The sequence below is a fragment of the Trachypithecus francoisi genome, unplaced genomic scaffold (assembly GCF_009764315.1).
Source record: "Trachypithecus francoisi isolate TF-2019V2 unplaced genomic scaffold, Tfra_2.0 Lachesis_group8, whole genome shotgun sequence".
Classification (NCBI taxonomy): domain Eukaryota; kingdom Metazoa; phylum Chordata; class Mammalia; order Primates; family Cercopithecidae; genus Trachypithecus; species Trachypithecus francoisi.
This window is the reverse complement of record NW_022681473.1, coordinates 8,891,806-8,913,874: the sequence shown is the minus strand read 5'-3', so window position 1 is coordinate 8,913,874 and position 22,069 is coordinate 8,891,806. Positions and strand designations below refer to the sequence as shown.

At 53.9% G+C, this 22,069-nt stretch overlaps 1 protein-coding gene across 1 annotated transcript; it reads left to right on the top strand.

Moving 5' to 3' along the window:
- The first annotated feature begins 10,150 nt into the window (after positions 1–10,150).
- Positions 10,151–18,227, top strand: CDC42EP2 (CDC42 effector protein 2). Its single transcript, XM_033207787.1, has 2 exons — positions 10,151–10,307; positions 16,348–18,227. The coding sequence occupies exon 2, from the start codon at positions 16,697–16,699 to the stop codon at positions 17,327–17,329; it is 633 nt and encodes a 210-aa protein (XP_033063678.1). The 5' UTR covers positions 10,151–10,307; positions 16,348–16,696; the 3' UTR covers positions 17,330–18,227.
- Positions 18,228–22,069: the final 3,842 nt, after the last annotated feature.

The following is a 22,069-nucleotide window of genomic DNA, read 5'->3' as shown; positions in this document are numbered from 1 at the left end:
GACAGAGCAAGACCCTGTCTCTAAAATAACTATAATAAGACACTACTGCACGTATCTTTTGCCCCCCAATCCTCCCCAAGTCCCTTCTGGGAATGTATTCCGCAGCAGCGCTCACGCATGTGTGAAAGGGCTTTTGTACAGATGACTCACCACGGCACTGCCTGTCTTGGGAAAGGACTGGAAGCAACCTGAAGGTCCCTCTGCTGAGAAGTGCATTTGTTTTTTTTGTTTTTTTTTTTTGAGACGGAGTCTCGCTCTGTCGCCCAGGCTGGAGTGCAGTGGCCGGATCTCAGCTCACTGCAAGCTCCGCTTCCCGGGTTTACGCCATTCTCCTGCCTCAGCCTCACGAGTAGCTGGGACTACAGGCGCCCGCCACCTCGCCCGGCTAGTTTTTTGTATTTTTAGTAGAGACGGGGTTTCACCGTGTTAGCCAGGATGGTCTCGATCTCCTGACCTCGTGATCCGCCCGTCTCGGCCTCCCAAAGTGCTGGGATTACAGGCTTGAGCCACCGCGCCCGGCGAGAAGTGCATTTGTAAATTACCATACACCCTTGTGCTGGAATACCGTGCGGCTGTGAAAATGAGGACACACTCTATGTATAGATATACAATACATAATGTTATTGTATATAATGTATATATTGTATATAAACATATTGTATATTGTATATAACATCCAAAATATAATGTTAAATGGAAAACCCAAGGTGTCAAACAGCATGAACAGCAGAGGCTCAATGAAAGGTGGCTTCTCACAGTCCCCAGCAGGACTGCCCTCCGCCAGCTCCCACCAGGGCCTGCAGTACTTTGGGGCTCTACTTGTCTGAATATTGACATTTGTGTTTAAAAAAAAATGAGAGGGGCTCTGCTTGTACATGCAAGAATATCCCTAGAAGTGTTTACAAGAAACTGATAACACCCGTTGGCTATAGGAGAACAGAGACCTGTCCCTTAGGGACAGGGATGAGGAGACTTCTTGCCTCTTAGGACTTCTGAATTTCTTTTTCTTTCTTTTTTTTTTTTTTTTTTTTTTTGAGGCGGAGTCTCGCTCTGTCGCCCGGACTGGAGTGCAGTGGCCAGATCTCAGCTCACTGCAAGCTCCGCCTCCCGGGTTTACGCCATTCTCCTGCCTCAGCCTCCCGAGTAGCTGGGACTACAGGCGCCCGCCACCTCGCCCGGCTAGTTTTTGTATTTTTAGTAGAGACGGGGTTTCACCGTGTTAGCCAGGATGGTCTCGATCTCCTGACCTCGTGATCCGCCCGTCTCGGCCTCCCAAAGTGCTGGGATTACAGGCTTGAGCCACTGCGCCCGGCCTCTTTTTTTTTTTTTTTTGAGACAGAGTTTCACTCTGTCGCCCAGGCTGGAGTGCAGTGGTGTGATCTCGGCTCACCACAACCTTTGCCTCCCAGGTTCAAGCGACTCTCCTTCCTCAGCCTCCTGAGTAGCTGGGATTGCAGGTGCCCGCTACCATGCCTGGCTAATTTCTGTATTTTTAGGAGAGACAGGGTTTCACCATGTGGGCCAGGCTGGTCTCAAACTCCTGACCTCAGGTGATGCACCCCCGCTTGGCCTCCCAAACTGTTGGGATTACAGGTGTGAGCCACCGCGTCCAGCCAACTTCTGAATTTTGAATCACATGAAAGCATTACCTCAGCCAGGCGCACTGGCTCACCCTTGTAATCCCAGCATTTTGGGAGGCCGAGGCAGATGAATTGCTTGAGACCAGGAGTTCAAGACCAGCCTGGGCAAGATGGTGAAACCCCATCTCTATAAAAAATACGAAAATTAGCTGAGCATGGTGGCATGTGCCTGTGGTCACAGCTACTCAGGAGGATTGCTTGGGCCCAGGAAGTTGAGGCTGCAGTGAGCAGTGATCACACCGCTGCATTCCAGCGATAGAACAAGACCCTATCTCAAAAAGAGAAAAAGAAAAGAAAGAGCATTACCTAATAAAAAAGTAAGTATTTTTATTTATTTATTTATTTTTGAGATGGAGTCTCACTCTGTCGCCTAGGCTGGAGTGCAGTGGCACAGTCTTGGCTCACTGCAACCTCCACCTCCCAGGCTCAAGTGATTCTCCTGCCTCAGCCTCTCGAGTAGCTGGGACAACAGGCGGGTGCCACCGCGCCTGGCTAATTTTTGTATTTTTAGTAGAGACAAGGTTTCACCGTGCTGGTCTCGAACTCTTAACCTCAGGTGATTCAACTGCCTCAGCCTCCCAAAGTGCTGGGATTACAGGCATGAGCCACTGCACCCGGCCTCAAAAAACAATTTAAATGAAAGAAAATGTAGTTCTGATGGCATTGTACCTGTACACACAGATCCTCGTTGCCTTTCCCACGGCATTTGGCAATTCTCATGAGTGATCACCTGCCTTTAGCTATTCTGCAATGGGCCCTTCATTCTCAGTGGCAAGTGACAGAAGCCCAACCCTAATTGTATTAAGCCAAAACTGGAATGTGTTGACTCGTAGAATGGAAACTGCTTCAGGTATGACTGGATCCAGCAGCACAGGCAATGTCATTGAGATTCATTCTTTTGGTGCTGTTTTCTTCTTTGTTGGCTTTATTCTTAGGTAGGCTCTCCCCTTAGGGTGGCAGAGTTGGCCACCAGCAGCTCTGACCTGGCATCTTGGCATTTGTGACCCTAACAGTCCCAGCAAGTTCCTAGGCTCTTTGATGTCATATGCCAGAGCCTTTTCCATGACTCAGATTGGCTAGGCACAGGACTCAAACCCACTTTTAGAGCTTGGGGGTGCGGGTTCAGTCACACTGGAGACTAGAAAACTGAGGGACAGTCATCAGAGTGAGAGATGGATGCCGGGCAGGGAATATAGTGCTTACCCACTACCCTTTTGGCCCCTCTCCTATGCCATGGGCAACTGGTCATCTCTTGTTTTCCGATCATACCATGACTTTACTTGCAATCCTCCTGGCTTTTGCCTTGCCAGGCCTCTGCCTGCTTCCTCTGGAATGTCCTTCCTTTTCTGTGACTGGAAAACTCCTATTCGTCCATTTATGCCCTGTTCACATATCACCTTCTCCTTGAAGCCCTTCTCACTCTCCCATCTGCTTTCCCACCTGTAACAGATCTCATGGCTGTGCTCTTTGGTTTTTCATTCAATTCCCAGTCATTGGCTGAATCTGCTCCATGCTGGCCTGGGAAGGACAGAGGGCAGAATCAATTATTTGTTTCTCACAGAGGTTATCTGTTCCCTGAGGGCTGGGCCCAGCTTTGGCCACCTGTGCCTTCTCTAGTCTAGCATAGCCCTAGGCACAAGAGAAATGCAAGCCTAGGTTTTCAGAATGAGTAAGGACAAGATACCTGGAAGGCACAGAAAGTGTGGAAGACAGCCTCTGCTGACTCCACAATTTACTCCCTAGGACAAAATGACAGCTTTGGGGCTGGGACACTCCCAGAGGGCTCTGGGAGGAAGTGCTTGGGCTGGTCCCTGCTAGGACAAGGCTGTCACCACGCTGGAAACCCCCATAGCCCTGGGCCTGAGACCAAAATCCAGATGCAAAGGAAAGTCCCCCCAACAGGCCCTGCCACCCAACTCCCAAGGAGGGGTCCCAGGCAGAGGCAGCAGCTGGAGGTAACTCCGAGGGTGACCTCTCATCTCAAATCCCAGCCTGCAGTGGGTCACAGTTCTCTGAAGTGGGGTGAAGAGCGAGGAGGGCAGGGCTGGAGTTGGCAGGAGCCCAGGGGAGGAAGGAAGCAAGAAACAATCAAGGAAAAAATCCATCCCAGGCCTGGGGTTGGCTCAGGCCACAGGGCCTTGCAGGCTGAGCTCAGGCTGGGATGTCGGAAGCTGCCGGAGGGTGGCTGAGCACCTTCTCAGGTCCCTGCCACCCTGCATCCTAGCAGAGGGACTGGGGCACCTCCAGAGACCCCTGTCACCTCTTAGCACCTCCCCTAGATGCACCCCCAAGATGCGCCTCCCCTAGATGCCACCCATTCCTGTGACTCTGCTCCCAGACCCTAGGTCCCTGTCATCTCATCTGCCTCCCAGGGTCCTGGATTCCAGGTGGTGCGGCCATGGAGAGCTGGCTTCAGCCTCCCTGGGGGTAGGAGGGAGCTTCCCTGCTGGTCCCTCCAATCTGGCCAGCGTTGCAGGAGGGGGCTTCCAACTCCATCCCCCAGGTCCCATGGGGGTGCTATGGCCGCTGATGATGGTGATTTCCAGGAAGGAGAGGCTGGGAGGGGAAGGAAGGGCTGAGTCAGTCCCTGTGTAGTGATCACAGTGGGGGAGGCGGCTGTGGGGTCAGTGGGGGAGCCTATTGGGCTCATCTCAGGACAAGGGAGAGGCTCCAGGCTGAGGAGACGGAAGCTAAATACCCTACTCTGGATGTTTCTCCTTTGCGGCCTGCTCTGCTCCTCCCAAATGCCCCCACCCCCGCTTTTTTTTTTTTTTTTTGTATTATTTTTTAGACGGAGTCACACACTGTCCCCCAGGCTGGAGTGCAGTGGCCGGATCTCAGCTCACTGCAAGCTCCGCCTCCTGGGTTCACGCCATTCTCCTGCCTCAGAGTAGCTGGGACTACAGGCACCCACCACCACGCCCGGCTAATTTTTTGTATTTTTAGTAGAGATGGGGTTTCACCATGTTAGCCAGGATGGTCTCGATCTCCTCACCTCATGATCGGCCTGCCTCGGCCTCCCAAAGTTTTGAGATTACAGGCATGAGCCACTGTGCCCGGCCTTTTTTTTTTTTTTTTTTTTTTTGAGATAGAGTCTGCTCTGTCACCCAGGCTGGAGTGCAGTGGTGTGATCTTGGTCACTGCAACCTCCACCTCCCAGGCTCAAGCAATTCTTCTGCCTCAGCCTCCCAAGTAGATGGGACTACAGGCATGCGCCACTACGCCTGGCTAATTTTTGTAATTTTAGTAGAGACAGGGTTTCACCACGTTGGCCAGGCTGGTCTTGAACTCCTGACCTCAGTTGATCTGCCCACATCGGCCTCCCAAAGTGCTGGGATGACAGGTGTGAGCCACTGCACCCAGCCCCAGATGCCCTTTTGGATCCTTCCCCTGAGCTACCGGGGTGTCCAGGAGCCCTTCTGTCCAGGACAGTTCAGGCCCTGGCTGAGGCATCAGACCCTGGGGTCCAGACTGGGGGATGCAGCGCTTGACCTGAGTGTCTCTTGGGTCAAAAATGCAGGCCACGCTTCCCCGTGGCTCAGGCTATTCCCGCCTCCCTACCCACACCCCAGGCCCCTACATACAGCCTGAGAACGTGCACAAAAAAGCCAATTTTAGGAAACAAAATCTTGTTTTATACATGGCCTTATGAATGGCAGGGCTCCCATGGTGGTGCTGGGTGTACACACAAAGATCCTGTCCATTCAGCAGAACCTCCCCAGGGATTCCCTGGGCCCCAGCCAAGTGACAACCGCATCTGTGAATGGGGAGAAAGAAGCGCCCTCCCTGCGTGCTTGCACAGCGCAGAACCCGGGGCCAGGCACCGATCACTTCTGCAATGTGGACTTGGTCAGGGCCCCTGCTCTGAATGACAGCAGGAGTGGATCGAACGGCAAGGGGACTGGCACTGGGCAGAACACTTCACATCCAGGTGGGTTGAAAACAGTCCCCAGAGTGCAGGTAGCATTTCCTGTCCTGGTTGGAAGGCTGAGGGAGGAAAGCAGGGGCTTGCACCAGGTTTGGGGGCTCCGTTCCTCTCTATCCCTACTCGAGGGTCCCCTAATCACCCACCCAGCCCAGAACTTCTTCAAAGAGCTCCGGGTTGGTCCCCAGCTGTGTGTGGCCTTGGGTGAGTGGCTTTGTCTCTCCCTCTTCCATCCTTGTAACTTTGTTTTGTCCCCAGCTCTGAATGGAGCATCTGACCCTTCCCTGACCCCTACCCCCCTCAATGGAGGACTCTCAGCAGATGGGCAGGGGATGGGGGCTTGGCCTCAGCCTCATTCCCACAGGCTCAGGTGGCTTCATCATTACAGCCATTCCGATCAAGCAGCACAGCCAGCTGGCCAGGCCCCAAAGCTCTTGTTCTAATGTTTCCGTGAAACCATGTCACCTGAGGGGCTGCACATTCCCACGAACAAAATACGTGCACTTCCATCCCTTATCTGGCTTGGGACTTGCCTGAGCTGATGCTACTACCCCATATTACAGACAAGGAGGCTCCAAAAGGGAAAGTCCTTTGCCTGTGGTCACAGAGCAAAGCAGCAGCAGAGACAGCTCAGAACCTGACTGATGGCTCAGAGGCCAGGGCTCAAGGCACTGAGCTGCCCCTCCTCTCTGAGAGCTGTGTCCTGGGGATGGGCAGGAATGATGATTGTGAGGTTAGAAGCCTGAGAGGAGAAGGAGGGGCCAGAGCCCACATGCCTTGCCGCTTCTAGGCTCAGCAAATCACTGTCAGTGCCCTGAGCTTTAGTTTCCATCTGTAAAATGGGGATCGTGATTCAGGCTCTGGCCACGTCACTAGGCACCCCAGGAGGATGTAAGGAATTCAGGAACAAGAAGCGATGGGTAAAAGGCACAGGGCGGCCTGGGTGGACTGGCGCCTGGCAAAGCCTGATGGCAAGAATGGGGAGAGGCACACCCTTTACCCATCCCCACGACAGCTTGGCCCAGGGCCGTCATCCCCACTTACTCAATGGTCCAGGCCTGTTTTCCTCCAACCAGCCAGGCCATTCCTGGCAGAATCCACCTGATCAATACTCCCTGCAGAGTTGAGGGCACGCTCAAGATTAAAACCTGAACTTCCCTGGATTCGTTTTCTATCACTGCTACAACAAATTATCAGACTGGGTGGCTCAAAACAACAGAAATTTGTGATCTTACAGTTCTATAGGTTAGAGGGTCAATGTAGGGCTGGGTGCAGTGGCTAATGCCTGTAATCCCAGCACTTTGGGAGGCCGAGGTGGGCAGACCACTTGAGGTCAGGAGTTTGAGACCAGCCTGGCCAACATGGTGAAACCTTATCTCTACTAAAAATACAAAAATTAGCCAGGCATGGTGGCGGGCGCCTGTAACCCCAGTTACTCAGGAGGCTGAGGCAGGAGAATCACTTGAACCCTCTCAGGAGGTGGAGGCTGCAGTGAGCCAAGGTTGCGCCACTGCACTCCAGCCTGGGCGATAGAGCAAGACTCTGTCTCGAAAAAAAAAAATGGTCAACGTGAGTCTCACTGAGCTAAGATCAAGGTGAGGAGGTGAGGGCAGGGCTGTGTTCCTTCTGGAGCCTCTAGGGTAGATAGGGTAGAACCTATTTCCTTGTCTTTTCCAGCTTCTGAAGGAGTTCCTTGGTTTGGGGCCTCTGCCTCCATCTTCAAAGGCAGCAGCACAGCATTTCTCTGGCTCTTCGGTCATCATATCTCTTTTTTTTTTTTTGAGATGGAGTCTCCCTGTGTCACCCCAGCTAGAGTGCAATGGTGCAATCTCGGCTCACTGCAACCTGTGTCTCCCAGGTTCAAGCGATTTTCCTGTCTCAGTCCCCCCAAGTAGCTAGGACTACAGGCACATGTCACCATACCCTGCTAATTTTTTTTTTTTTTTTTTTTTTTGAGACGGAGTCTTGCTCTGTTGCCCAGGCTGGAGTGCAGTGGCCGGGTCTCAGCTCACTGCAAGCTCCGCCTCCCGGGTTTACGCCATTCTCCTGCCTCAGCCTCCCGAGTAGCTGGGACTACAGGTACCAGCCACCTCGCCCGGCTAGCTTTTTTTGTATTTTTTAGTAGAGACGGGATTTCACCATGTTAGCCAGGATGGTCTCGATCTCCTGACCTCGTGATCCGCCCGTCTCGGCCTCCCAAAGTGCTGGGATTACAGGCTTGAGCCACCGCGCCCGGCCTTCTTTTTTTTTTGAGACGGAGTCTCGCTCTGTCACCCAGGCTGGAGTGCAGTGGATGGATCTGGGCTCACTATAAGCTCCGCCTTCCGAGTTCATGCCATTCTCCTGCCTCAGCCTGCTGAGTAGCTGGGACTACAGGCGCCCGCCACCACACCCAGCTAATTTTTTGTATTTTTAGCAGAGATGGGGTTTCACGGTATTAGCCGGGATGGTCTTGATCTCCTGACCTCATGATCTGCCCACCTCAGCCTCCCAAAGTGCTGGGATTACAGGTGTGAGCCACTGCGCCCAGCCCTCATTGGCAATTTTCATTTCCATTTCCCATGTAACAAAACATATTCACAGATTCCACAGGTTCAGACGCAGGCTTTTTTTTTTTTTTTTTTTTTTTTTTTTTTTTTTGAGATGGGGTTTTGCTCTATTGCCCAGGCTGGAGTGCAGTGGCATGATCACAGCTCACTGCAGCCTTAACCTCCAGGTTCAAGCAATTCTCTCACCTAAGCCTCCAGAGTACCTGGGACTATAGACTTGAGCCACCATGTCCAGCTACTTTACTTTTTTTTTTTTTTTTTTTTTTTTTTGAGGCGGAGTCTCGCTCTGTCACCCGGACTGGAGTGCAGTGGCCAGATCTCAGCTCACTGCAAGCTCCGCCTCCCGGGTTTACGCCATTCTCCTGCCTCAGCCTCCCGAGGAGCTGGGACTACAGGCGCCCGCCACCTTGCCCGGCTAGTTTTTGTATTTTTTTAGTAGAGACGGGGTTTCACCGTGTTAGCCAGGATGGTCTCGATCTCCTGACCTCGTGATCCGCCCGTCTCGGCCTCCCAAAGTGCTGGGATTACAGGCTTGAGCCACCGCGCCCGGCCATCTACTTTACTTTTTGTAGAAACAGGGTCTCACTATGTTGCCCAGGCTGGTGTCAAACTCCTGGACTCAAGCGATCCTCCCACCTTAGCCTTCCAAAGTGCTGGGATTATAGGCATGAGCCACAGCACCCGGTCAGATGTGAACATATTTGGGGGGGCTGTTATTTTGCCTACCACGATCCCCTTCTTCCCATCCGGACCTCCCAGCTTGTCTGGCATCTTCCCCCACCACCAGCATCCTGCCTTCCTCCCTGAGGTCTTCCTGGCTCTGCCTCCCTAAAAGCCCTTCCCACAGTGACAGCATAGAAGCCAACCATCCTGGTCACACTGAGCTGGCATAGCTGTCATCCTCTAGAAAGTGAGGTCTCTCCACCTCGTCACTACCCACCACTTCCTCTGCCCCACTCTTCTTAGCACTTACCCACCTGGAAGGGTATCATGATGTACCTGGGAACTTGGATTTCCCCATTTCCCTTCTCTGGGCTGCAGGTCCCAATCCAGAGGCTGAATCCCCAGGGACAAAAACAGCGCTGGGCACTTGGTAGATACTCAACAAATCTCTTTTGAGTCACTGAGCGGTGCAGTTGCCTTCAGTCTGTCTCCAGCACCCTGTGCGGTGCCTGCCCTTCAAAATATGTTTCTGGGCCGCGCGCGGTGGCTCCCGCCTGTAATCGCAGCACTTCGGGAGGCCGAGGTGGGCAGATCACCTGAGATCAGGAGTTCGAGACCAGCCTGGGCAACATAGAGAAACCTCGTCTCTACTAAGAATACAAAAATTAGCCGGGTGTGGTGGCACATGCCTGTAATTCCAACTACTCAGGAGGCTGAGGCAGGAGAATCTCTTGAACCCAGGAGACGGAGGTTGCAGTGAGCCTCGCGCCATCCCACTCCAGCCTGGGCAACAAGAGCGAAACTCCGTCTCAAAAAAAAAAAAAAAGTTTCTGGCCCTGTAAGAATGACTGACTGACTTAATGAACGAATGGACCAGGAACTAGTCTGAGTATGAGCCCCACTTTCACTCTGGAAGCCTGACAGCAAAGACGGGGGTCCAGGCCATGCGGCCTCTGCCTTCCCATACTCTCTTTTCTCGTGGAAAGTAAACTCATCAACTCGCTTGTAAGTTTGTAGTATTCTAACGTAGGCGCTTCCAAGGCCTCATTCATTCCCTAGGAAGTCACTGAATATACTAGTGCCGGCGCCTCCCCGATCCAGCCCTGCAGGGAAGGATCCTGTCCAAGGTCTCTCTGCGATTTCTGAAGAATTCGGTCTTCTGGGAGTCTCTCTCCCGGCCTTTCTAAAACCGAGGGTTTTAGTTCCCATGGGCACAGCCGGAGTCCCGGGAGGCCACCCTGCGCCACATGGACCTCAGACGCCCGAACCAGGACAGGACCCCAGGGCGCGCGCGACCGCTGGACCCGGGAGCTGCACCTCCCACACCCGGAGCCCCGGGCGGTGCCCGGAGTGGGGCGGGGATGGGGAGGGGCTTGGCTGGCGCGGCCCAGGCATTGGCTCCGCGGGCCGGGGCGGGGCTGCGGGGTCCGCCGTGCGCTCTGTAAGTTCACCGCCGGTCGGGTTCCGCAGCCGCGCTGTCCAGCTCCCGAGACCTTGCTGTCCGCCGGTCCGCCGTCTGCTTGCCTCACGGTGAGTTCGGGCTCGGATTTTCGCAACTCCGCGGGGTCCCCGCCGCGAGAGGCCCATCTCTGTGGCGCCCCGCCCCAGCTCGCGCCCTGGCCCTGCCTCTCACCTCACTCAGGTCCTTTCGAGGGCGCCTAGGGCTCCATGGGTTTCCCGCCCGCATCTGGGTGCACGCAGCCTCGCCCGTGCCCGCCACGGTCCGTGGGGCGCCGCGCATCCCGACCCCGAATTCCCCGTTCTGCCCTCCATTCTGTATCCGGGCCCCCGCCCCCCTCCCGAGACCCAGGGGTGCCCCGCCGCCCAGCGTCCCCACCGGGGCTGGGGGCCATATTTTTAGCCGATGGTGAGGTGTCCTCCTGTCTTTAGCTGCGGCCGCGAGTGTCCTGAAACGGATCTGTGCTGGGCTGGGCTGCGCCCGGGTAGGAGCGGGGAGGGGTCGACGCCGGAACCCGAGCCGGAGCTAAGGAGCCGGACCCGTGGGAGGAGCGGGGGCCTGCACGCCCGAGCTCTGGCCCTGCGCCAAGCGGACACTAGGACATCGCCCAGGCCGGAAAGCACGGGGGCGGTTCCTCCCAGAGCTTAGAGACTAGAGCAGGGTCCCCAATCACCTCCTTTTTCCCCAATTGTGGGACCAGAAACGCCGAAGCAAAAAGATCTCGCAGGCAATCCCCGTCTGGTACTTGAACGCGCAGCTCCTTGGGGAGCGCCTGCTTGAAGCCCGGAGGGAGGGGCGTTGGAGACCCCGGTGCGCTCTCGGAATCCTCTGGGACACGGGGCGATCAAGGGAGCACGCGCGCCACCTGGCGGCCGCGGAGCCGAGCGCCTCTCCAGAGGCACGGGGACCCCGGGAGACCCCGCGGCCGGCTAGGGGGACTCTGCATCCGCGAGTTCTAGGAGGGCGGGAGGAGGCGGATTCCTGGGGCCAGCAGCCGTTCGTTTTTGATATTGTTCAAAGCACTGGCCCCGAAGAACCGAAGTGCTTGAGGAAGGAAGGTCTTGTAGATATTTGCTGAATGAATGATAGAACCTACAGTAACCCCCTGAGCCCCGCTATTGTATACTGGTGCTCTCACTTGTAATACTGCAGTGGGATCTCGGCCGGGCGCGGTGGCTCAAGCCTGTAATCCCAGCACTTTGGGAGGCCGAGACGGGCGGATCACGAGGTCAGGAGATCGAGACCATCCTGGCTAACACGGTGAAACCCCGTCTCTACTAAAAATACAAAAAACTAGCCGGGCGAGGTGGCGGGCGCCTGTAGTCCCAGCCACTTGGGAGGCTGAGGCAGGAGAATGGCGTAAACCCGGGAGGCGGAGCTTGCAGTGAGCTGAGATCCGGCCACTGCACTCCAGCCTGGGCGACAGAGCGAGACTCCGTCTCAAAAAAAAAAAAAAAAAAAAATTGCAGTGGGATCTCTAATAGCCCTCTAGTGGTGGCTTCATTGTCAGCCCATTTTATAGATGGGAAAGGTGAGACCCAGAGAGGAGAGGCGTCTTCCTGAAGGTTACAGAGGAAGTCCCAGGTGGAGCCGGATTTAAGGACAGTCTCCTGATTTGGGGGAGAGGGGGGTGTGAGGTGCCTAATATTCCTCATGATTGGAGGATCCCTGCCTGCCGGAAGTCATTTTATCGTTGGGAGGTCCAGGGCTCCTGTCCAGGGCAATCACAGAGAGCTAGGATGCTCCTATCTGCTCCCCAACTGCTGCAGGGAGCTCCCCTCCCAGCCCCCATAGCCCTGTCCTGATGGAGAGCTCATTCTCATATCTCTAGACACATGAAAGTTGGGCAGAGGGGGGCAGCCAAAGGTCAGAATGTAGATGGAGGAGGTCTGGGAACCCACTGTTTCCAGCCTAGCTGTTTCTCTCCCGCTCCCCAACCATATTATGGAGGTAGGCGTGGCGCACTGCATGGAAGCCACACGGACCAGGCTGGGTACCCACTCTTCCACTTCCTAACTGGATGACCTCGCCAATGTTACTTAACATCTCTGAGGTTCAGCTTCGACTTCTGTAAAGGGCCGTTATGACCCCACCATGCCGTGGCTAGAAGTATTAAAATGGGAAACTGTGCGTGACAGGCTGGATCCTAGGGTCTTGCGGTTGCCAAATCTGAATTCTTCCGGTGTAAGGGTTGTAATTCCCAGCTCTCCCCTGGGCCGCTGATGCTGGCCTCACCCTTGATTCTCCCCACATCTGGAATTGGGTGTGTACATCTGGCTGTGAGTAAGACAGCTGTCAGGGACGCCCAATTTGTTGTGGAAACACTCAGGCTGTCTTGGCACTGCCGTGTGATGGAGTTGGGGATGTGGGGAGGACCTGGCCCAGGCTCTGGGCACATCCCACCAGTCAGCCCCACGCTCCATGAGTGAAAAGGAAGACAAGCCCCACCAGGACTTCTCTCCTGATGAGCGACAAATTGCATGTTTGTCAGCATGGCCCCCAGGCCTGGCATGGTTGACACAGGATGAATGTGTGATGGGATTCCAAGACCTCGGGGTGCCCATGCGTCCCCACCCTCCCCCCAGCTCCTTGCAAGCTGAGCTGGATTTCTACCATGGGAAAGTTATTCGTTTGTTTCCTGTTAAGCTCCAGGTGCTCTGGGAGGGGCAAGATGTCCGGCCTCTGTGGCTCAGTATGACTGACCCGGGTGTCCGGTCCTGGGGTGGGGTTTCCTGAGCAAGGGCCTCAGCTGATGGTGGGGGTGTAGTTGGACTCTGCTTCTCCTGCATCCTCCTTCCTCCTTCCTGCTCCCTCCTCCCAACCCCCTCACCCCCACCCTCACCCTGTCCAGAATGAAAACTGAGGCAAAGAACTGGCAAGAGCCACCTTTGGTGAGCCCTGGCTGGGGCTGGGGAGGGGTGTACAGGAGGGTGGGCTCATCTGGCTTGAATTCCCACCCTGCCCTTACTCACTGGGTGACCTTGGACAAGTTTCTCTCTTTGCCTTTTATGCTGAGTCTACATCTGGGCTCGTGTGTACCAGACCAATCAGGTCCCACATGCATCCGCCACCCTCAAGCAGAGGGAGTGCTGGCTTCATTTCTTTTGTCTGTTAAATCAGTATGACACCCCTTCATAGCTATTTATTTTTCTACATTAAAAATAGCTTAATTTTTTTCTGACTACATAAATATTATGTACATATAAATAATACATTGCTTATTAGTAAGAATTTGAATTCATAGAGGTCTGAACAAGAAAGGAAACGTCAACCTGAAATTCTACCACTTTGAGATAACGATTGTTAACATCTGGATGACCATCTTTTCTTTTTTTTTTTTTTTTTTTTTTTTTGAGACGGAGTCTCGCTCTGTCGCCCGCGCTGGAGTGCAGTGGCCGGATCTCAGCTCACTGCAAGCTCCGCCTCCCGGGTTGAAGCCATTCTCCTGCCTCAGCCTCCCCAGTAGCTGGGACTACAGGCGCCCGCTGCCTCGCCCGGCTAGTTTTTTTTTTTTTTTTGTATTTTTTAGTAGAGACGGGGTTTCAGCATGTTAGCCAGGATGGTCTCGATCTCCTGACCTCGTGATCCGCCCGTCTCGGCCTCCCAAAGTGCTGGGATTACAGGCTTGAGCCACCGCGCCCGGCCAATCTTTTCATATTTATATATATTACACACATTGATCATGTCATAGCCATGGGACCAAAATATTACAGGCTATTTTTACTGATGACTCCTTTCCTCCCATATCAGTGACCCCCACACCCCATCCCTGCTGTGTACCCTAGTCAAGGTAGCTCATATGGCAACCTAGGGCTGGCCTTCTAGATTTTTCTGGGTTTTTTTTGTTGTTGTTTTTTGTTTTGAGACAGAGTCTCACTGTCACCCAGGCTGGAGTGCAGTGGCGCGATCTTGGTGCACTGCAACCTCTGCCTCCTGGATTCAACCCATTATTCTGCCTCAGCCTCCTGAGTAGCTGGGATTACAGACGTGTGCCACCACACCTGGCTAATTTTCGTATTTTTAGTAGACACAGGGTCTCCCTATGTTGGCCAGGCTGGTCTTGAACTCCTGATCTCAGATGATCCGCCCGCCTCGGCCTCCCAAAGTGCTGGTACTACTGATGTGAGCCACCGCACCCAGCCTCTTTTTGTGTGTGTGTATATATATATAGGACAGAATTCTACACAGACCTGTACACATGCAGGTGCATAACATGCATATGTATCAGAGCGGGGAGGCAGGTAGTCAATTCTTTCAATAAACGGATCGTTTATATCATGTTTTTGCATTTTGCTTCTCTCTCTCTGCAATGCCCTGTGGGAATCCTCCAAAATTTTTCACCTTTAGGTTCACCTCAGGTTCAATTTTGAATTTTGACACTTCTGATTTTTCTTTTTCTTTTTCTTTTCTTTTTTTTTTGACGGAGTCTTGCTCTGTAGCCCAGGCTGGAGTGCAGTGGTGTGATCTCAGCTGACTGCAACCTCTGCCTCCTGGGTTCAAGTGATTCTCCTGTCTCAACCTCGGAAGTGGCTGGGACCACAGGCGTGCGCCACCACACCCAGCTAATTTTTTTTTTTTTTTTTTGAGGTGGAGTTTCGCTCTTGTTGCCCAGGCTGGAGTGCAATGGCACAATCTCGGCTCATCACAACCTCCGCCTCCTGGGTCCAAGTGATTCTCCTGCCTCAGCCTCTGGAGTAGCTGGGATTACAGGCATGCACCACCATGCCCAGCTAATTTTGTATTTTTTGTAGAAACGGGGTTTCTCCATGTTCGTCAGGCTGGTCTTGAACTCCCAACCTCAGGTGATCCACCCGTCTCAGCCTCCCAAAGTGCTGGGATTACAGGCATGAGCCACCATGCCCGGCCTAATTTTTTGTATTTTTACTGGAGACGGGATTTCACCATGTTAGCCAGGACGGTCTTGATCTCCTGACCCCGTGATCTGCCCACCTCGGCCTCCCAAAGTGCTGGGATTACAGGCATGAGCCACCACGCCCGGCCCCAACACCTCTGATTTTTAAATGGGGTTGATAATAGGGTGGTTGTGTTGATTAATTGAGATGTGTCTGCAAAGAGCACAGAAGAATGCCAGGTACGGAGCAGAGCCCCCCTCACCTAAAAAATATACGTATTCCCCACTCCACCTTCTCTTTAGGTGCCAGGGTAGGGAGGAGGGCCAGAAACTATCCTAGACTCAGCCCCTGCCCATAAGGAGCTCGTAACAGGGAGAGGAGAAAACGCGACCCCGCCTCCAGGTGGGATATGATTGGGTCAAATGGGAAGTGCCAGCCACCCAACACCCTTGGCCAAATGCCTGCTGTGCTCCAGGTCCCTGCCAGGCCTGGGCGGGAGAGACAGTGGTCACAAAGCTCTCTGTCCTTGGTCAAGTAGGGAGTCAAGGCCATTTGTGAGGCACCCCACAATCTGGCACTTACATTTTGGGGCACATGTGATATGCAATGGAGGTGGGGGGTATGGCATGAGTACCTGGATAAGGGTGATGAGATCTACCTTGCCGGGGACCCAGAGCAAGAGACTAGAGCAGGACTTTCTGTGTGACTTTGGACCTGTCATTCAGTTTCCCACCTGTAAGGGGAGGGGCTTGGCCCTGGTGGTGTGTCTCTAAGATGCAGTGGGTCTTAGAGTGAAGACATGCTTCTCCCAGCACAACTCCCTGCAAGGGAAGCGCCCCACCCCTCAGGCTCCCATGGCTACCACAAGAGGCCCAGAAACAAGACAGATGTTTCTGGCCAGGCACAGTGGCTCACACCTGTGATCCCAGCACTTTGGGAGGCCGAGACGGGCAGATCATTTGAGGTTAGGAGTTCAAGACCAGCCTGGCCAACATGGTGAAACTCCGTCTCTACTAAAAAAAAAAAAATGCAAAAGCTAGCCAGGCGTGGTGACACGTGCCTGTAGTCCCAGCTACTCAGGAGGCTGAGGCAGAAGAATTGCTTGAACCCAGGAGGCAGAGGCTGCACTGAGCTGAGATTGCGCCACTGCACTCCAGCTTGGGCAACAGAGTGAGACTCCATCTTAAAAATAAAAAAGATGTTTGCATCTGACTTTGGTCCTGCTGTCTCTGACAGGTGTGCACCCTTTGTGTTTCAGCTCCTCAGCCCTGGACCGGGGACGAGTAACCCTCGGTGACAAGACCAAAGTGCACTGCTGCCCACACAGCTCCTACCTTTCTGGCTTCAATTCTTCAGAACAGTTTGCCATCCTTTGGGGAGAACGTGATTTTTGTTATCTCAGCCCTCTGACTTCATTGATCTCTAATCTTTTTTAACTCCTTGGGCCAACTTTGGTCGTGCCCCACCCTGTAGCCAGGAGCCCTTTGGTGAGCTTTGGGCAAACCACCTCTTGGAACGGGTGCTTCCTCTGGCTGAGCGTTTGAGAGGAGGCGTGGTCTCAGCAGGCAGCCTGTAGCCTCACAGCCAGGCCTGGCGGTGAGGTCACCATGTCCACCAAGGTGCCCATCTATCTGAAGCGTGGCAGTCGCAAGGGCAAGAAGGAGAAGCTTCGGGACCTGCTGTCCTCGGACATGATCAGCCCGCCGCTGGGGGACTTCCGCCACACCATTCATATCGGCAGTGGTGGTGGCAGCGACATGTTTGGTGACATCTCCTTCCTGCAGGGCAAGTTCCACCTCCTGCCGGGGACCGTGGTGGAGGGGCCTGAGGAGGATGGCACCTTCGACCTCCCCTTCCAGTTTACCCGCACCGCAACTGTGTGTGGGCGGGAGCTCCCGGACGGCCCATCACCTCTGCTTAAGAACGCCATCTCCCTCCCAGTTATCGGTGGACCCCAGGCTCTCACCCTGCCCACAGCCCAGGCTCCACCCAAGCCCCCTCGCCTGCACCTGGAGACCCCTCAGCCTTCCCCACAGGAGGGAGGGAGTGTGGACATCTGGAGGATTCCAGAGACTGGCTCCCCCCACAGTGGGTTGACCCCGGAGTCAGGGGCTGAGGAGCCCTTCCTGTCCCATGCCAGCTCCCTACTGTCCCTGCACGTGGACCTGGGGCCTTCCATCCTGGACGATGTCCTGCAGATCATGGATCAGGACCTGGATAGCATGCAGATCCCCACATAGGACCCGAGGCTGACTAGGCTAGGGGCCCAGGTGGGGCCCAGCCAGGAGGTGGGGTATGGACATGGCCCTGGCGGTAGAGTCAGGGTCCCAAGATCCCACGTGTGTCATCGCTGGCCAGTGATTCTCCTTCTGAGCCATGTTTCCCCTCTCCCTCCCTCTCCACGTGGGCAGGGCAGGCCCCATCGCTCTCCTTTAGTAACCACATGGACATATCCTGAAGTCAGCCCAGGGTGCCCTGAGCGTCTTGGGGCACCTGGACCCCACCACAATACTCCTTCTTCCCTCAGGTCCCTGGGTGAAGGCTTTGCTGAAACCGACCCCCATTTTCACCTCCCTTCTGCCTCAGCCCCGTTGGATGCCCTGACTGGGGGCAGGGGAAGAGACAGGGCACAGCTGGCCGCAGGGCTTGGCCACTGGGCAAGCTGTTCCGGGCCTTTGGCTTTGCATCCTGGACAGGGAGTGTCCTGTCAGGGACCAGATGCGTCCTGCCTCATCCCCGGTTCCATCCCTTCCCCACGTGACCGGGGATTCTGGTTGCAATAAAACACACTGCTGCTGGTGGCTGAGCTCCCTGTCCCCTTGCCCCAGGTTTCCTCATGGAGGTAGGCAGTCTCCCAGAGCTGAGGGCTCGCCTCTGGAGACCCCAGCCCCAGAGGGCTTTGTGGAGGACAGGCCTTGCCCTCAGGAAGGTCATACCTGACGCTGAGCCTGTTGTGAGAATGCAACAGGAGCAAACCAAGTGTTGCTGTGGATATTCCAACATTGATTCAGATGTTTGGCAAGAGGTGGCTGAGCACTCGGGTAGGCTCAGCACTGTGCCAAGCCTGGGGCCAATCTCTGCCCAGTCAGCTGGGGTCTGGTGGGGGACACCCAAGAATAGAAGAATAACCACAAAGTGTGCAAGGGACCAACAGCTTCTCCAGCTTCAGAGCATCGAGGGAGCATGCGGGAGGGATGCTTGGAGCTGGGAGGGTCTCACGGTGTTGCTTCAAGATTCATCCCATCCACGGCTGTTTACTGAGCATCTCCAGTACACAAGGCATGGCTCCGGGTGCTGGGGATACAAGGCAGATGCCATCCCTGCTCTCTGGGAGTTTAAATTCTAGTTGGAAGGGGGATATTAAATTGGTAAACAAATAAGAGATGATTGCCAGCAGTGGTAAAAACTTCGAAGAAAATAATGTGATCAGGAATGCCTAGCAGGGAGGGCAGGGGGTGTCAGGGCTCATTAATGTGATCAGATGTGATCTGAGCCAAACCAGAGCTACCAGCCAGATAACTCATATGTAAGCACAGGCACTGAGGAACCAGAGTGAAGACAGAGCTGCCACCACACAGCAAAAGAGTGTGGACCTCCAAGTTGCACTTAGCCTGAGACCCAGTTTCCCCGTCTCTAAAATGGAGCAGGCTAGGCATGGTGGCTCACACCTGTAACCCCAGCACTTTGGGAGGCCAAGGTGGGCAGATCATGAAGTCAGGAGATCGAGACCATCCTGGCCAACATGGTGAAACCCTGTCTCTACTAAAAATACAAAAATTAGCTGGGCGTGGTGGCACGTGCCTGTAATCCCAGCTGCTAGGGAGGCTGAGGCAGGAGAATCACTTGAACCTGGGAGGCAGAGGTTGCGGCGAGCCAACATTGCACCACTGTACTCCAGCCTGGTGACAGAGTGAGACTCCATCTCAAAAAAAAAAAAAAAAAAGGCCGGGCGCGGTGGCTCAAGCCTATAATCCCAGCACTTTGGGAGGCCGAGACGGGCGGATCACGAGGTCAGGAGATCGAGACCATCCTGGCTAACACGGTGAAACCCCGTCTCTACTAAAAAATACAAAAAAACTAGCCGGGCGAGGTGGCGGGCGCCTGTAATCCCAGCCACTTGGGAGGCTGAGGCAGGAGAATGGCGTGAACCTGGGAGGCGGAGCTTGCAGTGAGCTGAGATCCGGCCACTGCACTCCAGCCTGGGCGACAGAGCGAGACTCCGTCTCAACAACAAAAAAAAATGAAATGGAGCCAGTGCTAGCTACCTCACAGGGTTACTGAGAAAATTAGGGGTAACATTTACTACTGGCCACAGGGAAGCTTTGTTTTTGTTTGGTTTTGGTTTGGTTTGAGTCTCACTCTGTTGCCCAGGCTAGAGTGCAATGGTGCAATTTTGGCTCACCGCAACCTCTGCCTCCTGGGTTCAAGCGACTCTCCTGCCTCAGCCTCCCAAGTAACTGGGATTACAGGTGCACGCCACCATGCCTGGCTAAATTTTTCGTTTGTTTGTTTGTTTGTTTTGTGATGGAGTCTCACTCTGTTGCCTGGGCTGGAGTGCAGTGGCATGATCTTGGCTCACTGCAACCTCTGCCTCCTGGATTCAAGCAATTCTCCTGCCTTAGCCTCCCAAGTAACTGGGACTACAGGCACCCACCACCACGCCTGGCTAATTTTTTGTATTTTTAGTAGAGACAGGGTTTCACCATGTTGGCCAGGCTGGTATGTAACACCTGAACTCAGGTGATCCGTCCACCTTGGCCTCCCAAAGTGCTGGTATTACAGGCATAAGCCACCATGCCCATCCAGGAAAGGTGTTACAAATGGTTGCAATGTGTTATGAAGGAAGAAACCAGAGCTCAGGAAGGGCGGGACTGTGAAGCTGGAACACAGGCTGGCGTCAGCGGGGAAGAGTTTCGCTGGCCAGGCTGACGCTGCGACAATGGGACACTGCTGAAGGACGTGAAAGCAGGAGAGAGAGGTGGTCAGATAGAGACTTGAGGAAGGACACCACCCAAGCCAGGTCGGGGATAGAGGTGGCCATGGCAGGCATGACCAGGAGGAGTGGACCCAGGTGAGGATGCTGGGGACAGAGAGGAGGGGAGTGGCCTCAGGTGGGGCCCAGTGGCCCCTTCTTCCACCCTCAGCCAGTTCTTTTCCACCACCACTCCCCCAGCCTTTCACAGACATCACTCTGTGTGTGTGTGAATGTATTTTTTCTTGTTATTATTTCTGGACATCTTATTTATTTATTTCGAGATGGAGTCTTGCTCTGTTGCCCAGGCTAGAGTGCAGTGGCACCATCTCGGCTCACTGCCACCTCCGCCTCCCGGTTCAAGTGATTCTCCTGCCTCAGTCTCCCGACTAGCTGGGATTACAGGCGCCTGCCACCATGCCCGGGTAATTTTTTTGATTGTTTGTTTGTTTTTGTTTTGAGATGGAGTCTCGCTCTGGCACCAGGCTGGAGTGCAGAGGCGCCTATTTCAGCTCACTGCAGTCTCCGCCTCCCAGGTTCAAGTGATTCCCCTGCCTCAGCCTCCCAAGTATTTGGGACTATAGGCTCGCACGTTACACCCAGCTAATTCTTTGTACTTTAGTAGAGACAGGGTTTCACCATGTTGGCCATGTTGTGATCCTCCTGCCTCGGCCTCCAAAAGTGCTGGGATTACAGGTGTGAGCCACCGCACCTGGCGCCCAGTTCATTTTTGTAGAACAATTTTTGTATTTTTAGTAGAGACAGGATTTTGCCACGTTGGCCAGGCTGGTCTCAAACTCCTGACCTCAGGTGATCTGCCCACCTTGGCCTCCCAAAGTGCTGGGATTATGGGTGTAAGCCACGGTGCCTGGCCTTTATTATTATTATTATTATTATTTTGATACCTAGTCTCACTCTGTCACCCAGGCTGGAGTGCAGTGGCACGATCTTGGCTCACTGCAACCTCTACCTCCTGGGTTCTCCTCCCCCAGCCTCCCTGGTAGCTGGGACTACAGGCGCGTGCCACCATACTCAGCTAATTTTTGTATTTTTAGTAGAGACGGGTTTTCACTGTTAGCCCTGATCCACCTGCTTCAGCCTCCCAAAGTGCTGGGAGTACAGGCATGAGTCGCTGTGCTCAGCCGTTTAGTTTTATTTTTATTTTTTGTAGAGATGAGGATTTTCTGTGTTGCTCTGGCTGGTCTCAAACTCCTGGGCTCAAGTGATCCTCCTGCCTCGGCCTCCCAAAGTGCTGGAATTACAGGTATGAGCCACTGCACTCAGCCTGCATTTTTTTTTATTGTGGTAAAAAATATATAACATACAATTTACCATTTTAAGTATACATTTCAGTGGTATTAACTACATTTAGGTTATTTTGCAACAATCACCACCATCCACTCCAGGATTGTTTTCATGTTCCAAACTGAAGCTGTGTCTCCATTAAACATTAGCTCCCATTCTCCCGCCCCCTAGTGACCGCAACCACCATGCTATTTTCTGTCTCATCCAGCTAATTTTTTAAAAAGATTTTTATAGGCCACACGCAGTGGCTCACAACTCTGGGAGGCAAGGCAGGCGGTCACAAGGTCAGGAGTTCGAGACCAGCCTGGCCAACATGGCGAAAACCCCTCTCTACTAAAAATACAAAAATTAACCAGGCATGGTGGTGCGTGCCTGTAATCCTGGCTACTCGGGAGGCTGAGGCAGGAGAACTGTTTGAATCTGGGAGGCAGAGGTTGCAGTGAGCTGAGATCGCACTGCTGCACTTCAGCCTGGGCAACAGAGCAAGACTTTGTCTTGGGAAAAAAAAAAAGAATACACCAGCACCATCTCTGGGTTTTTCTTCCAAGCTGCTAACACCTATTCTGCATGTTTTGAAACTGGTGCAGGGTTAGCAATGACAAATACCTCACAACTCTCATCTGCTAAATATGATTTTAAGACATAGGAGGCCCGGCGCAGTGGCTCACACCTGTAATCCCAGCACTTTGGGAGGCCGACGCAG